The sequence below is a fragment of the Solanum verrucosum genome, unplaced genomic scaffold, assembly GCF_900185275.1.
Source record: "Solanum verrucosum unplaced genomic scaffold, falcon-dt-bn FXZP01000273.1, whole genome shotgun sequence".
NCBI classification, from domain to species: Eukaryota; Viridiplantae; Streptophyta; class Magnoliopsida; order Solanales; family Solanaceae; genus Solanum; species Solanum verrucosum.
This window is the reverse complement of record NW_026020163.1, coordinates 1075069-1091168: the sequence shown is the minus strand read 5'-3', so window position 1 is coordinate 1091168 and position 16100 is coordinate 1075069. Positions and strand designations below refer to the sequence as shown.

At 31.5% G+C, this 16100-nt stretch overlaps 2 protein-coding genes and 1 pseudogene across 2 annotated transcripts; 2 read left to right on the top strand and 1 right to left on the bottom strand.

Annotated features, from left to right (window-relative positions):
* The first annotated feature begins 516 nt into the window (after positions 1-516).
* LOC125828696 (30S ribosomal protein S1, chloroplastic-like) lies at positions 517-6005 on the top strand. Its single transcript, XM_049508035.1, has 7 exons — positions 517-882; positions 3343-3618; positions 3772-3852; positions 4140-4421; positions 4509-4619; positions 5010-5096; positions 5674-6005. Exons 1-7 carry the CDS (start codon positions 577-579, stop codon positions 5776-5778), a joined length of 1248 nt encoding a protein of 415 aa, XP_049363992.1. The 5' UTR covers positions 517-576; the 3' UTR covers positions 5779-6005.
* A 3660-nt stretch (positions 6006-9665) lies between these two features.
* LOC125828718 (small nucleolar RNA U3) lies at positions 9666-9824 on the bottom strand (annotated as a pseudogene).
* A 1480-nt stretch (positions 9825-11304) lies between these two features.
* LOC125828694 (transcription factor MYB78-like) lies at positions 11305-12495 on the top strand. Its single transcript, XM_049508032.1, has 3 exons — positions 11305-11455; positions 11653-11782; positions 12003-12495. Exons 1-3 carry the CDS (start codon positions 11305-11307, stop codon positions 12493-12495), a joined length of 774 nt encoding a protein of 257 aa, XP_049363989.1.
* The last annotated feature ends 3605 nt before the right edge of the window (positions 12496-16100 follow it).

Genomic DNA, 16100 nt, shown 5'->3' with positions numbered 1-16100 from the left:
TGTATCTTAATGATTTATGTCAAATAATAATTATCTTGTTTGAACTCTTTAAATTTATAATCTTTTTACTAGGTAATCATGTTAATTACTTTTAAAATCACTTAATGTTAAAGGCGGATGGTATAAAATCAGTTAATTTTAAAAAGTGACAAATATGTTGAGATATATTTTATATATGATTAACTTTAACAAGTAATATAATTAGAGAGATAAATGAAATTCACGAAACACCAATCAAGCTCAATTTTGAAGTTTGACAAGAGGAGTTATTCGGATCATAATTAACTTTACCTCAAATCTTAATATTATGGGTTCGAGTTGGAAAATGATAAAAGAAAGAGCTCAATTTTGAAGTTTGACAAGAGGGGCTGTTTAGGTCGTAAGTAGCTTCACCTCAAATCCTAATATTATGAGTTCGAGTTCGAGTCAGAGAAAAAGGTAAAAAAACTCAATTTTGAAGCTTCCCTTGTCCTCTAGCTTACTTTATCTACCCCACAAAATCCATGTGTAACTCTCAAAACACTGACTTTCCTCTAAAACCCCTAAAAGAAACCTCAAAGCACCCAAACCAAAAAAATGGGATCTTTAGCACATCAATTTGTTGGATTAAAGTGTTCACCAATTTCAACAACAAGAATTATTCAATCCAATAAGAATATTGTAAATCCCATTATTATTCATACAAAGCAAAAGATTGTGTCTCGAACTGGGGCAGTAGCGGCTACAAATGCACAAACAAGAGAGAGAATCAAGCTTAAGGAGATGTTTGAAGAAGCTTATGAAAGATGCCGTACAGCTCCTATGGAAGGTGTAGGTTTCACTGTTGAAGATTTTCATTCTGCCCTTGAAAAATATGATATTGACTCAGAAATAGGTACCAAGGTTAGCTCATTATATGTTTGATTTTCTGTGCTTATGGATTTGTATTTGGGAGATTTTGGATGATGGGGTTGTTGTTATGTGGCTAGATTATGTCTATGGTGTTGTATATTTCAAAATCTGTGCTTATCAATTTGTATTTAGGAGGTTTTGGATGATGGGGTTGCTGCTATGTGGCTTAATTGTGTTATAGCACTTCTATTTCTAGAATCTTAGGCTTAAAGATGGATTCTTGATGTGTCATGTATCTATAGATTCTGTGTTTATCAATTTATATTTTGGAGATTTTGGATGATGAGGTTGCTGTTATGTGGCTTAATTATGGTGTAGCACTTCTGTTTTAGAATCTTAGGCTTAAAGATGGATTCTTGGATTGTCATGTATCTATAGATTCTGTGCTTACCAATTTGTATTTTGGAGATTTTTGGATGATGGGGTTGCTGTTATGAAGCTTAATTATGTTGTAGCACTTCTGTTTTGGGAATATTAGGCTTAAAGATGGATTCTTGATTTGTCATGTATCTATAGATGCGCTTACCGATTTGTATTTGGGAGATTTTGGATGATGGGGTTGCTGTTATGTGGCTTAATTATGTTGTAGCACTTCTGTTTTCAGAATCTTAGGATTAAAGGTGGATTCTTGGACTACCATGTATCTATTGATTCTGTGCTTATCGATTTGTATTTGGGAGACTTTGGATGATGGGGTTGCTGTTATGTGGCTTAATTATGTTGTAGCACTTCTGTTTTCAGAATCTTAGGATTAAAGGTGGATTCTTGGACTACCATGTATCTATTGATTCTGTGCTTATCGATTTGTATTTGGGAGACTTTGGATGATGGGGTTGCTGTTATGTGGCTTAGTTATGTTGTAGCACTTCTGTTTTCAGAATCTTAGGATTAAAGATGGATTCTTGGACTACCATGTATCTATAGATTCTGTGTTTATCGATTTGTATTTGGGAGACTTTGGATGATGGGGTTGCTGTTATGTGGCTTAGTTATGTTGTAGCACTTCTGTTTTCAGAATCTTAGGATTAAAGATGGATTCTTGGACTACCATGTATCTATAGATTCTGTGCTTATCGATTTGTATTTGGGAGACTTTGGATGATGGGGTTGCTGTTATGTGGCTTAATTATGTTGTAGCACTTCTGTTTTCAGAATCTTAGGCTTAAAGATGGATTCTTGGATTGTCATGAATCTTTAGATTCTGTGCTTACCAATTTGTATTTCGGAGATTTTGGATAATGGGGTTGCTATTATGTGGCTTAATTATGTCTTAGCACTTCTGTTTTCAGAATCTCAGGTTAAAGATGGATTCTTGGATTGCCATGTATCCATAGATTCCTGTGGTTGCCGATTTGTTTATCAGAAGCTTTGGATATTTGGAGTTGATATTTTTTTGACTGAATTGTATGTTTAACACTTTTATTTTCGTAATCTTATGCTATGTAGGTGTAAATTCTTTGCCTACTAAATTGTATGCCAGAAGCTAAATATTTGAGGTTGCTATTGTTTGACTGAATTGTTAATTCTTCTGTTTTTGGAATCTTATGCTTACAAATGGATTCTTGGACCACCATGTATCTAACACTTCTGTGCTCACCGATTTGAATTTCAGAGGCTTTGGGTTTTTAGTTTTCTGTTTTGTGGGCTATATTATGTCTCTGACTTTGTTTTTGGTAACTTGTTCTTAAAAATGGAGTCTTGCACTATTGAGTATTTGTAAATTCTGTGCCTACCAATTTGTATGTCTGAAGCTTTTGATAGGGGGTTACTATTTTCATCGAAAAAAGAGAATTGTGTCCTAAACACCTCTGTGAGGAAATTCGGCGAAATCATGAAAGGAGAACTATATGTGTGCTCTTAGGGATTCGGATTTCGTGATTCTTCATGTTTGATATGTCTGTGATATTTGAGATTGCTATTTTTATAAGTGAATTACTTCTATCACTTAGACTTCGTGCTTAAAAATAGATTCTTGGACTATTTGGAAATAGCACGAAAGGAGAACTATATGCATGTTCTTTGACATCCGAATGCCGTGATTCTTCATATTTGCTATGTCTATATAAGGGTTCCTTCTAAAATGTAACACGGGCCACATTTTATGGGACACAAAAGATGGCATAGGAAGTTTAATTCCAATAATTTTCAATATTTGTCATTGTGCGAGAAAATATTGAAGTAATTGTAGGAAAGTTAGTTTGACAGGACGTCCCAAGATGAAAAGAGTCGTGTAATTGAATAGAGGAAGTATATAATTTCCTCTCAATTTTTTTTTGGGGCTGCGAATTTGCTTGAGCTCCTTTCACGAGATTCTGTTATGTATTTTATTTATCAACCTTTGCTTGTTAGTCAAAAATCTCAAAACACAGAGAGATTATGGGGATATTTATTCTGCTCAAGGTGAAGGAAGAAACAAATGCATTTTGATTTCTCTATATTTCTTCTTTTTAGGTCAAAGGGACAGTATTTTCTGTAGATGCCAATGGAGCTTTAGTTGAAATCACAGCGAAATCATCAGCATACTTGCCCATACAAGAGGCTTCAATTCACAGCATCAAGCATGTGGAAGAAGCTGGAATATTTCCTGGTTTCAAAGACGAGTTTGTGGTTATTGGTGAAAATGAAGCTGATGATAGTGTGATATTGAGTTTGCGTTCAATTCAATATGACCTGGCATGGGAAAGGTGCAGACAACTTCAAGCTGAAGATGTTGTTGTCAAAGGTAAGGTATGTATTGGCTTCCAATTGCGTGCTTCTTTAAATTTCTGACTATGTTCTATAGCATATAAAATATGAATGCTTTAACAGATATCGTGGCATGTCAAAAGCTCCAGATTCTGTCACATGGTTTGACTTTTGGTCCTCTGGATGATACTGCAGGTGGTTAGCGCGAATAAAGGTGGAGTGGTGGCATTGGTCGAGGGCCTTCGTGCGTTTATTCCATTCTCACAGATATTTTCGGTTAGTTATCGTTCGTTTCAATTTACGATAAAAACTCTAGTTTCTTCAAACTTAAAAGTTATTATAAGTTATACTTAAAGTACAATTTAAATGTGTTTGACCAAACCTCTTAAACTTCAAATGATAGCCAAATTTGCTCTCTGTAGTTATCTATTACTAGTTTAAGTTTTTTTGCTTCACGTGGAAAATTAGTTCTTGACAAAAAAAAACGGTACTTATTCTCTCAGTATGGTAAAGCTTATTATCGTCGAAATTGGACTCACTATTAATCTCTTTTAATGTGCCAGAAATCAACTGCAGAGGAGCTTTTGGAGAAGGAACTTCCTCTGAAATTTGTTGAGGTTGATCAAGAGCAAACTAGACTTATACTCAGCAACCGTAAGGCCATGGCTGATAGTCAGACACAGTTGGGAATTGGGTCAGTTGTACTTGGAACTGTTCAGAGCTTGAAACCATATGGTGCCTTCATCGACATTGGTGGGGTCAATGGCCTTCTTCATGTCAGCCAGATCAGTCATGATCGTGTGTCAGATATCGCGACCGTCCTTCAGCCTGGTGACACTCTGAAGGTTTGTATCGGAAAGACTACTTCATTTCGTACCAGCTTCATCTGCTTTCAAGGAAAACTAACAATCATCTGCTCAATTATGTTATAGGTCATGATATTGAGCCATGACCGTGAGAGAGGTAGAGTGAGCCTCTCTACAAAGAAGCTAGAACCTGCACCTGGTGACATGATTCGCAATCCAAAGCTTGTCTTTGAGAAGGTACCATTTTTTCCATCCGGTATTAATAGATCTTATTTTTTACTACATATCATCATAATGTTTGGTTTACATCTTGCCTACTTGCGTGAGTTTTGCTTTGGCTATGCTTCATACAAATTTACTGGATCAAGATTATTTCTTGATGTAGTTACGCTACTTGCTGCAATCGTTGCTATTGGTCATATGTGTTCATTGCATCTGTTTAACGTATTAATATCTACGAAATTGGTTTACTCTTTTGACACGCTTTATAACTAGTATGTCACTGGATACGACATGTATGCCAATATTTGTTTTACTTTAATTTGAGATAATACAGAAAAGAAATAAAGCATTAGACCTAAATAGCTACGATACATTTCTTGACTAAGCTTGTAATTTTTTCAACAGGCTGAAGAGATGGCTCAGACATTCAGGCAGAGAATTGCCCAAGCTGAAGCGATGGCTCGTGCTGATATTCTGAAATTCCAGCCTGAGGTAATTGCCATTACAATCACAAATATTTATGCAATTCATATTGTGATTCCTCTGGACTCTTAGCACCAAGTTAGATAACAGTTTTTTCTATAGCACCGGTCATTCTTCTAATAGGTTCTCGATTAAATGGATCATTTACCTACTTATATGAGCGTCTAGAGTCGCTTCCACACAATGTGTCTTACATTCTATAGCAAGTGAACTTTTACTTAGCCTGGCCGAGGATGAAACGATATAGTTTTATGGGTGGATTAAGTAGGGAGGGGGGAGTAATTCCAGTGACTATAAGCAGTTTTAGGCTATAGAGGTGTAGTAAATGAAATGTTGGATACTTCACATCTTCCGGTGCTTCACATTCGGAAAAAAACAACTTCAACGAAATTTCCCTATTTTCATCTATGTCACTCGGATTCTTCAAAAATGTTGCTGGTTGCGTGTTGGATCCTCCAAAAGTAGTGCATTTTTGGAGGATCCAACACAGGTGCTATAACGTTTTGGAGAGTCGGAGCAACATAGATTTTCATGTGGTTAGAATATCTTGGTGGGATGTAACTCGTTTTGTTTTATAACTTTGCAGAGTGGATTGACACTGAACTCTGATGGGATTTTAGGTCCGTTGACCTCGGAACTACCTGCAGAGGGACTGGATTTGAGTGTAATTTTTCCAGCTGAAGAGTCATGAACCATAATGATACTACACAATTTTTATCACTTAGTTGAGGATAATGTATAAATATTGTTGCAAGTATAGAGTTCTGTCATCTATGTTGAAAATTCATACACTTGAATTTTGCATCCGATTCTAAAGTCCTTTCTTATTTTTAAATCACTTTCCGTTCCGTTGATGAAAGATAGAGATCAAGCTTTCTAAATGAGATTGAGTGGAATGAAGTATGCTATTTTGTTGCAGACAGACATGTCACGTATTCACCATGATCTTGACAACTTTCTTATGTTGTTTATGGATAGACTTGTATTTTACATTTGATTCTGAAGTCCTTTCTTATTCCTAAAACGTTTGATTTTGAAGTCCTTTCTTATTCCTAAAATCACTTTTCGTTCTGTTGTTGAAAGATAGAGATCAGGCTTTCTAAATGAGATTGAGTGCCGTGAATATGCAGGCGAGAAACTATTCTATCTATTTGTGCATTAAGTTCGAGGAAGATTCGTATCATAACCCACAATTGAGAAATGAATAGTGGGCTCAACTCTTCCCGACCCACTTTTTAAAGTCGTAACAACAATAACGTATCTATTTCTATTTAGTGTAATACCACAAGTAGGATCTGAAAAGAAAATTACACAAGTAGAATTTGAAAAGAAAAGAATAGGATATATGCATATATTATTTTTCGATAAATCATAGGCTCAAAAGAAGAGTGTATATAAGCATTAAAACAAAATATAATACTCCTACACGTTATTGAGAAATGATAAAACTTTGTTATAAAATTCAACATTGAGAAACTTATCGTTGAAAAATTTGCCACGAAAGTAGACCTTTTATTGACATTAAATTGAACTCGTTGAAAAAAAATATGTTTGGAATTTAGTAGACCAATTTTTTTGATATGATGTTTTACTAACCCAAGAAGCATCTCTAGTGGAAGTTTGATATACTGTGCACGGCTCAATATTTGTTCATAATTTTCATTTTTTTTTAAGTGGTATTAATTAAATAATATGAAATCATCTCTTTTTTTTGAGCGTAGAAGTCCGTGATTAAAATATTTTTCATCATCGATGTTGATTTTTTACTGATATTCAAAATAATAAAGCTATAACTAAAGATAGTTAAAGTGGGTTTCATAATTTCGGGAAAATGGCACAATAATTAAATTAAATAGAACAAAAGAAATATATTTTCAAAAAAATTCCCAAAAATGCCCTTGAAGCAGGCACGTCGACGGAGACATGCCTACTTCAATTTGAAACACTCTCCTATATAATAATAATAATAATAATAATAATAATAATATATATATATATATAATAATAATAATAATTATAGATTTACAATTAGGTTTTATTGCAATTTTATTAATTATATTCCTCCAAATCTTCCATGATCCTTTTTTTTTTCAATTTCAATTTCAATTTCAAAAGATAACATAGATTTAGTTTGTTGACTTTCAATTTGAACATATTTTCTTCTCTGTTAGGAACTAAATATTTCATTATTTTCTTTTGACTTTTGTGTTCGAATCATCATCATCAATAATATCTTTAGATATTTATGCATATTAATAATATGATAAACTCTCCCTTTTTTCTATTATTTGCTACTTGACTTCTTTATTATTGTATTTCCTTTTCTTACTGATTTTGATATGCTTCACTTGAGTCGAGGGTCTGTCAAAAACAACCTATCTACCTTCACAAACTCCGTATAGACCATCCTCTTCAGACTTCACTCATCGAATAATATTGAATATATTGTTATTATTGGGTAAACTCTTACTATTAGCTAATTACGCGTAAAGAAAGGGTAGCTAATCAAAGTTCATGTACTTTAGAAAAGGTTCAAATAGATTAATATTTAAACTTTAATTAAACCTAATTGGCTTAGTTTACTCTCTTAATCAATTAATTAATTAATTAACTAAAAAGTACCATTGTTAAAGCTTGTTTTGTTGACTAGTTAACTATATCCATGGGCCATGGTCAACTACAAATAGATGTGTTCTGTTTGACTCTATAGACTTAAAATTAGGTTTTATAGGGTTGAAATTTAACCTAAGATCACTACAAAGAAAAAAAAAATATAAATAAATAAAATGAGGACATTGAAAATTAAGAAATGTTAAATAAGTGGGCTTAGGTTGTTTGATTCAATTGAATAATTATGTCATGAAATTTTTAAATGTATAGTGGTACAAGTTGATTATAGAATACTAAGGTTTAAGAAAATTTAATAGGTGATGTCAAGTTCGAATAAAGGAGAAGGATAAAATAGATTTATAAATATCTTAAAAGAAATATAATTAATCAATTGAATCACAAATTGACGTAACATAAAATTTATCTAGGCTGAAAAGTGAAAAGTTCACACGCCCTTCAATTTATATCAACGAGTAAGATTTTTTTGTGCTTAATTCCTAACCATATTATTACAACAACGAATGAGTAAAACTTACGACATTTAATCAACCCCCTATCGCGAAATAGGCACAAGAAAAGATAATAAATTGAATCATCTTAAGAAATGAAACGGTCTTTCTGTAACTAGTTATTCATAATAGTAAATGAATTATTTCGTCTTTGATAAATTTACCGACTGAAATTGATATATATATATATATATAACTAATTTTTGACTAAGAACATAGTTGATAAATTAATTATTAGTAGCCGTAAAGTGATATGTATGTAGGAGGAGAAGCATTATTAGATAAAATAGAAAAAAATGTCATTATATTAGCACTAATGAATAGTATAATTAGTCTTGTTGGTGCTTTTGGCAACAAATATAAAAATAAAATGAATAAAAAGGAATGTTCCTGTTTGAACATTAATTAATTAATTAATTAATTTAATATATTGTTGAAAAATAGTACTATTTTGTTTTCATTTATTAAGGCAGCCATGTCCTGTTTATACTTGACAAACTTTTCTTCCACTAATTTTTACTATTCTTGATTAAATAAAATTAATTAATATATGATGAATTTTCATAAAAGAAACTATTCGACCTCTTTCATGAAAGGGCCTTAACGTGAAAATACTGGTTTATCTTTGCTTACATGAGCAAAAGAAAATCTCCCTTTTGCCTACGAGCATCATACGAAGAAAGGAGTATCGTACAACAAATTTAAAAGAGGATTAGACTTTCACCTTATTTTCAATATGTCGATTAATGAGAATCTATTCGGTTCGACAAAGACATTCAAATATAAAAAAAATACTTCAAGACGTACATGCTTACCTCAGTATATGCGTTAGTTACATTTACAATGAGAATTTATATAACAAACCCTAGTTAATTAACTTGTTTGAACTTGAAGTATAACACATAATTTGTAAATAACTTTTACACCGACAACTGATAAATCGAAAACTCATGAATATATTATTGGTTGAAACTAAAATAGAAAAGTGAAATATCATGCTTTCTTCCTGAAAAGGAAATTTCATTGGATCTGTCTATCATAAGATTTAAGAGAATATTATTACTATTAAGAAATTGACAAATCATTAATGGGTAATATAATTACAATTCCTTCCAATAAATATAATGCATATGTATTAATTTGATTGAAAGAGGAAAAAAAGATTTATTAATATAATCCTAAAGGACATGTCGTTTTTAATAGTCGTTGTATAAAAATATATTCAAAAGTGTTGATGAATCTTTCCTATTAATTTAACTTTGTAATAGTTTGCTTCACCATGTGACTTTTAATTTAACTTTGTAATAGTTTGCTTCATCATGTGACTTTTTCGATCGAAGAGATTCGAATGAACCCTCTTTTATCCTTTTAGTTTCATTTATAATCACGATATCATTATAGCGTAAAAATATGTACTTATATTGTAAGTATTAATTTTTTGACTTTTTTTTTAAAATTTTATCTATGGGGCACCATGACTCGAGGGCCATGGAGGCTATTAATCACGCTCTGGTCTAATGGCCATAAGTCATTCACCAGACTTGGTTTCCTGTCTCCTTAGATATCAAGGATACAGTGGTATGAGCCTATAGAACATATCTTGTTCAAGTAAGGTCGTTAATTTTTCGACTTGAACCTTACTCTTCCTTTTTTTTTTAAACTATAAAAGAAAAGGAAACTAAATGTCCCTCATAATTCTTCTAGATGGTGGATTTTGATTGAGCAAAGGGCATAAAGTTAGTTTAATGCACTAAACTCGTGTGTAGAATTCAAAAAAGAATCAAATTATAAAGATATACTATATATAGCCATAATCTGCAATTTCGTACGTTAAAAAAAAGGATATTGAACAAATTAAAAGGTTCCAAACTGTACATCAAACATTGGAATAACAAAAGAACAACGAATTTTGATTAAGAAAGAGCATAAAAAAGATGAGATTAGTTTAATGCATTAAACTCATGCGCGAAATTCAAAAAAAGAATCATATTACAAAGATATACTATGTATAGCTATACTCTGCATTTCCGCACATTAAAAAGGAAGATATTGAACAAATTAAAAGGTCCCAAAATTTACATCAAACATGGGAATAACAAAAAAGGAATCAAATCAAAACATAATAATTTAATTAACTAATAAGTCAACAACCTATGTTATAGACTTATAGGTGCTTTGCTTAGTGCAAAATGACACGATTAATCAATTAAACAACACTATATATGTGGAAATTAAATAGCTATCGTGTCAAATATATTCATAAAGTGTGCTAATTAATCCGTTAATCCATTATATCATCCTTTTGCTAAATCTTATCTGTAACATATAAGAAAACTATAATGTCTACTGAAAACGTAAAATTAATTTTTTTTTTCACCATAAAATATAGCAATTGCTATTTGCAAAGAAAAACACTATACATCTCCAATAAAACATGTAGGTTGTAAAAATTATGGATTTCATTCATTTTATAATAATTTTTATCCATTACTATATCTGTCGTGATTCCTATAGAAATTCACTTTCATCCAGAAAAAATTCGTAAATCTCTTGAATTAATCTTTTATGATCAATCGTAATTCTTACAAAATCTTCTTTCGTCTAAATTTTTTTCGTAAATCTCTTAAATTTGTATTTTTGCTCAATCGTGATACCTATAAAATCCTTTTTCATTAAGAGTAAAATTGTAAATCTCCTAAATCAGTATTTTATGCTAAAATACTAAAGTTAAAACGTCAAATAGTCCAATGACAGCTTGCTATATGGTGGGTAGTGGAAATCAATCCAAAAAAAAAATCTAAAATATTGATTCCTTTATATATTATATAGTGATTTAGTCAAACTCAAAAGGTGCAAAACGAGTTTAATTAAGTATATATAATAATATAATAATGCTTCAATTAAACTTTATAATAAAAAAATGGGAATTAATAATAAGTGTTTTCTTTATTTTCCTCACACTATATAAAGCACTTCCACTTCAGTAAATATATCTTCACTACACTTCTTTCTCTCTCTAAATATCTGTCTTTCTCTCTCTATAACACTGCAATTTTTGTTTCTATTTTTACAGCAGAAAAAAAAAACAAATAATTTTGATGGATAAATTAATTAATCAAGAAAGCAATATTGATGAAGAAAAAATGGAGCTTAGAAGAGGTCCATGGTCTGTTGAAGAAGATTTTGTTCTTATGAATTATATTTCTCATCACGGTGAAGGTCGTTGGAATTCACTCTCACGTTGTGCTGGTAAATAAATAATTATATTTAACGTATATGCAGTATCTCTATATATATATATTTAGTTACTTATAGCAACGTGTCACTTGCTACATGGTATTAGTTACTTGTAATTGAAAGAATAATACTATTCTCTTTGTCTCAATTTATCTATTTTATTTTTGTTTTAGTATGTCTTAAAACTAACGTATTTAATTAATAAACAGGTTTAAAGAGGACCGGAAAAAGCTGCAGACTAAGATGGCTTAACTACCTTCGACCAGATGTTCGACATGGAAATATTACACTTGAAGAACAACTCTTGATTCTTCAACTTCATTCTCGTTGGGGCAATAGGTATGTTCATTTAATTTGTTAATAGATGACGTAAAGAATTTTTACACTATTAAATTATATCATATAGATTAAAACATAAGGAATATCACCTTTTTATGAAAGATTGCTATAGTTATATTACAAGACAAGACAACTTGATAATGTAATATCTATTGATCATATAGTACTTTCCTATTCATCTAATAACGAGTTTATTATTCCCTTTTTTTTTGGTGCGTAGGTGGTCAAAAATCGCACAACATTTGCCAGGAAGAACAGATAACGAGATAAAAAATTACTGGAGAACCCGAGTCCAAAAACATGCTAAACAACTAAAATGTGATGTCAATAGCAAACAATTCCAAGACACATTACGTTATCTTTGGATTCCAAGACTAGTTGAGAGAATTCAAGCATCCAAAATTTCCAATAATAATTCTAGCAGCGAAGCTCAACAACCCGTTCTGAGAACGGGTATTACTGAGCTCGTGCCAATTCAACTGACGAACAACAACAATAATAGTATTTTAATCACGAGCGTTAAACCGGAGAATTCCAGCGTGGCAACTTCATCAGAAAACTCTAATCAAGATTATTATCAAGTTAATCAAAGTGATCAATTATGGTTTGAAGATTACCAAGCAATGGATCAACAAAATAATATAGAATTATGGATGGATAATGAAGATGTTTTCAACAATTTGTGCAACAATGAAGACATTTGGTCCTTATAAGAGCATTAAATTAAATTAACTCAACAACAGATCTTAGGTTTGAGCCTCCTTGGGTACAGAGTCACCTTTATTAGGGAACGCTTTACCTCGAACTTCTCAGCGCGAATCTGGATTTAGTCGGACTCCCGAAAAGAAAGTTTTAGTTTTGGCAATATTTTTAGAGTTATAATTAATAAGCATTAAACAAAGCATAGAACAATTTTATCTTCTTTTTTTGTGTGTGTGTCATTATTTGTAACATTGCAATTACAAGTAGATGGTAATAATTATATTGTTAACTTGTTTTCTTCAAGATTTTTATCGTCCTTCAAAGTTAATCGTACTCAACTTTCCAACACATTGATTATTTTTTTTCAATATTAAAAAATCGATAACATAGTTTAATTTTTTCATGACTTTTAACTAGAAGATCATAAAAACAGATAATTACAATTTACGATCCTAAATACTTCGACCAAATAGTTTACGAAATATATATATAATGTATTGGTTTTGACATATATTGTTTGAAATATTTTTGCTTTTTGCTTTTTTGAATTATGAGCAAATAGCTTACGTGTGAGAAGCAAATTAACAAAGTTCATGTACCTTAAACTTAAAAAGGTTCAATTAGATTTAACAATGTTTGTTAATTAGTTTAAAGAAACCTAGTTGGCTAGATTAATCTCTTAATTAATTAATTAGCTAATAAGAATTATTACTAGAAGCTTGCTTATTTGACTAGTTAACTCATAAACATGGTCAACTACAAATATGAGATGTCTTTGACTCTATAGAGTACTTAGGTTAATAGGGTTGAAAGTTGAAATCTTAAATCAATACAAATTAAAAAAATTAAGAAAAAAAATGAGGACATTAAGAAGTGTTAATTACATAGTGGCTTACGTTGCTAATTGAATTTATATGAATTCTTAAGTACAAGTTGATTAAAGAGTAATAATGCTTAGAGAATTTATGTTGTCACTTGTCACGATTCAAATTCATCATATAAAATATTATTTGTTTTGGCATAATGAGCCTTAGATAAAAAAAATTCTTAGGTTATGTTATTGTTGATGTTGAGCCTAAAAAATGTGTGTATATGTTAGTTCTTTTACGTGATCCGTCTTCCTTAATCTGTCCTTCATCATGATTATCACAAATATTTGAGTTCGAATTTAAAAAAAAAGAAGGAAAAGATAGGTTAACATATATTCGTAAAATTAAAGTAATATAATCACAAATTTATCTTCTAAGAGAAACTAATCTAAATAAATGGAAATAAATAAAAAATATAAAATTCATATAACTGAATTAATTTAAATGTAGATTAATTATTAGCAGCTAAAGTGACACGTGCAGGAGGATAAGCATTAGATTAAAATAGAAAAATGTCATTATATTAGCACTAATTAATAGTAATAATTAATTCTGTTGGTGCTTTGGCAACAACAACAAAAAAAGAGGGGAAACTAATCGACATTTTTCATGAAAGTGCCTTACACATGGAAATATTAGTTGATCCTTCTAACAAATGGGAATCATCTACTCCGATAGAGACGACAATGAAAATAAAGAAAGAATCAGAGGCAATGATGCCAATCAACTCGACAAAGACTTTTTAGCTATGAGAAAAGACAAAGAAAGAAAATACCTTATGACATATGTATTTACCTAATAAGTATATGTGTTAGTTATATTTACAACGAGGATTTATACAACAAATCCTAGCTACTTGTTTGAACTTGAAGTATAACTCATAGCTACAAAATATTTTTTACACCACCAAGTGATAAATCGAATATTCAAAGGTGCTACGTTGGTATATATTAAGATAGAAACCAAAAATAGAAAAGTGAAACTTAATGCTTTCTTCCCAAAAAGAAACAAGAAATTACATAATATTATTGTTAGGGATCGACAAATCATTAATGAAGAGTTTTGATTTGATTGATAGAAAAAAAGTGGAAAATGACAAATGTTGGTTTTAGGAGCATTTTAATATTTTAAAATTATGTTGAAGTGCTGTCTCCAATTCCATGGCTGTCTCCAATTCCATGGCTTCATACCTGTCAGAAATTAGACCTTTATACCTTAAAAAAATTACTCAGCATGGTGCATTACTTTTTTAGCCGTTGAATTTGGATTAATTGTCACACTTCATTGCTGATTAAGTTTGATGTGAACGTTGGCCATTTTTGTTGTCCGTTGTGGCTTTCTGGCAGAACGTGTGTGTAGTGGTCAACTATGACCATTACTTCCTCACTCTTTATTTCTATTTATTCTTCGTAATCTATGTAACTCCTAAAATCATTATCTTTACTATTTACTATTCTATTATCTTCCTATTCATTGCTAGGAAGACTTCTTTTAGTATAAATAGTGATGGTCTTCATTTGGTTTGTTATACACAACACATAAGAAAAATATAGAGTGAAAGAGTTAGTCAAAAAGAGAGTTCTTATTAGTTGAAGAGAGGTGTTCTTTTTTGTGGAGCTTTAGACTCAACTCTTGTCCAGAGTTGTTGAGTTGTACTTTGTGAAGGTTGTTGTATCTGTTGGGGTTATTTGCCCTGATTTCTTACCATAAATAAGTTTTCCTTTTAGGAAAAGGTTTTAATATTTTGATTAGTCCTTTTCTTGTAGGAAAGGTTTTAGGACTATATAAATATAGGCTTGTTCCTTCTAACTTAATTAGCATTCACAATGTAGTCCTAGGGTTTTGAGAGTTGTGGTTTTGGAGGAGAATTTTGTGTACCTCCTTGTATTCCGAGTGAATTGGTTGAGGTTGTTTCTCTCTATATTTTGTATTCTCATATTTATAGTGGATTGCTCATCTCCTTTGTGGACGTAGGTCGATTGACCGAACCACGTTAAATCTGTCTCTTTTGATGTGTTTCTCGTTTGTCTTCTTACTCGTGGTCTTTCAAGGTTTGCTTTGTTAACTTCCGCATTACACCTGCTTATTTCGGTCCTAACAAGTGGTATCATAGTCATGGTTCAATGATGGAACCATGTTAGAGAAGGGTGTTCAACTTGGTAGGTGTAGTTCTAGTCGCAACCTTTTTGACAGTAATGAAGATTTTGTTGGAGAAACTGTTTCAGAGAGGTTCTCTGTGTCGAGACGTAGATTTGATGGAGGAGATTATGGAGAAGAGATGCAAGATCCTAAAGATTATGTGAAGAATGTGGACAAATTTATTTTGTCAGAAATTCAGGCTAAGGGGGAGATTTGTTGGGGTTATTTGCCCTGATTTCTTACCATAAATAAGTTTTCCTTTTAGGAAAGGGTTTTAATATTTTGACTAGTCCTTTTCTTGTAGGAAAGGTTTTAGGACTCTATAAATATAGGTTTGTTCCTTCTAATTTAATTAGCATTCACAATGTAGTCCTAGGGTTTTGAGAGTTGCGGTTTTGGAGGAGAATTTTGTGTACCTCCTTGTTTTCTGAGTGAATTGGTTGAGGTTGTTTCTCTCTATATTTTGTACTCCATATTTATAATGGATTTATCATCTCCTTTGTGGACATAGGTCGATTGACCGAACCACGTTAAATCTGTCTCTTTTGATGTGTTTCTCGTTTGTCTTCTTACTCGTGGTCTTTCGAGGTTTGGTTTGCTAGCTTCCG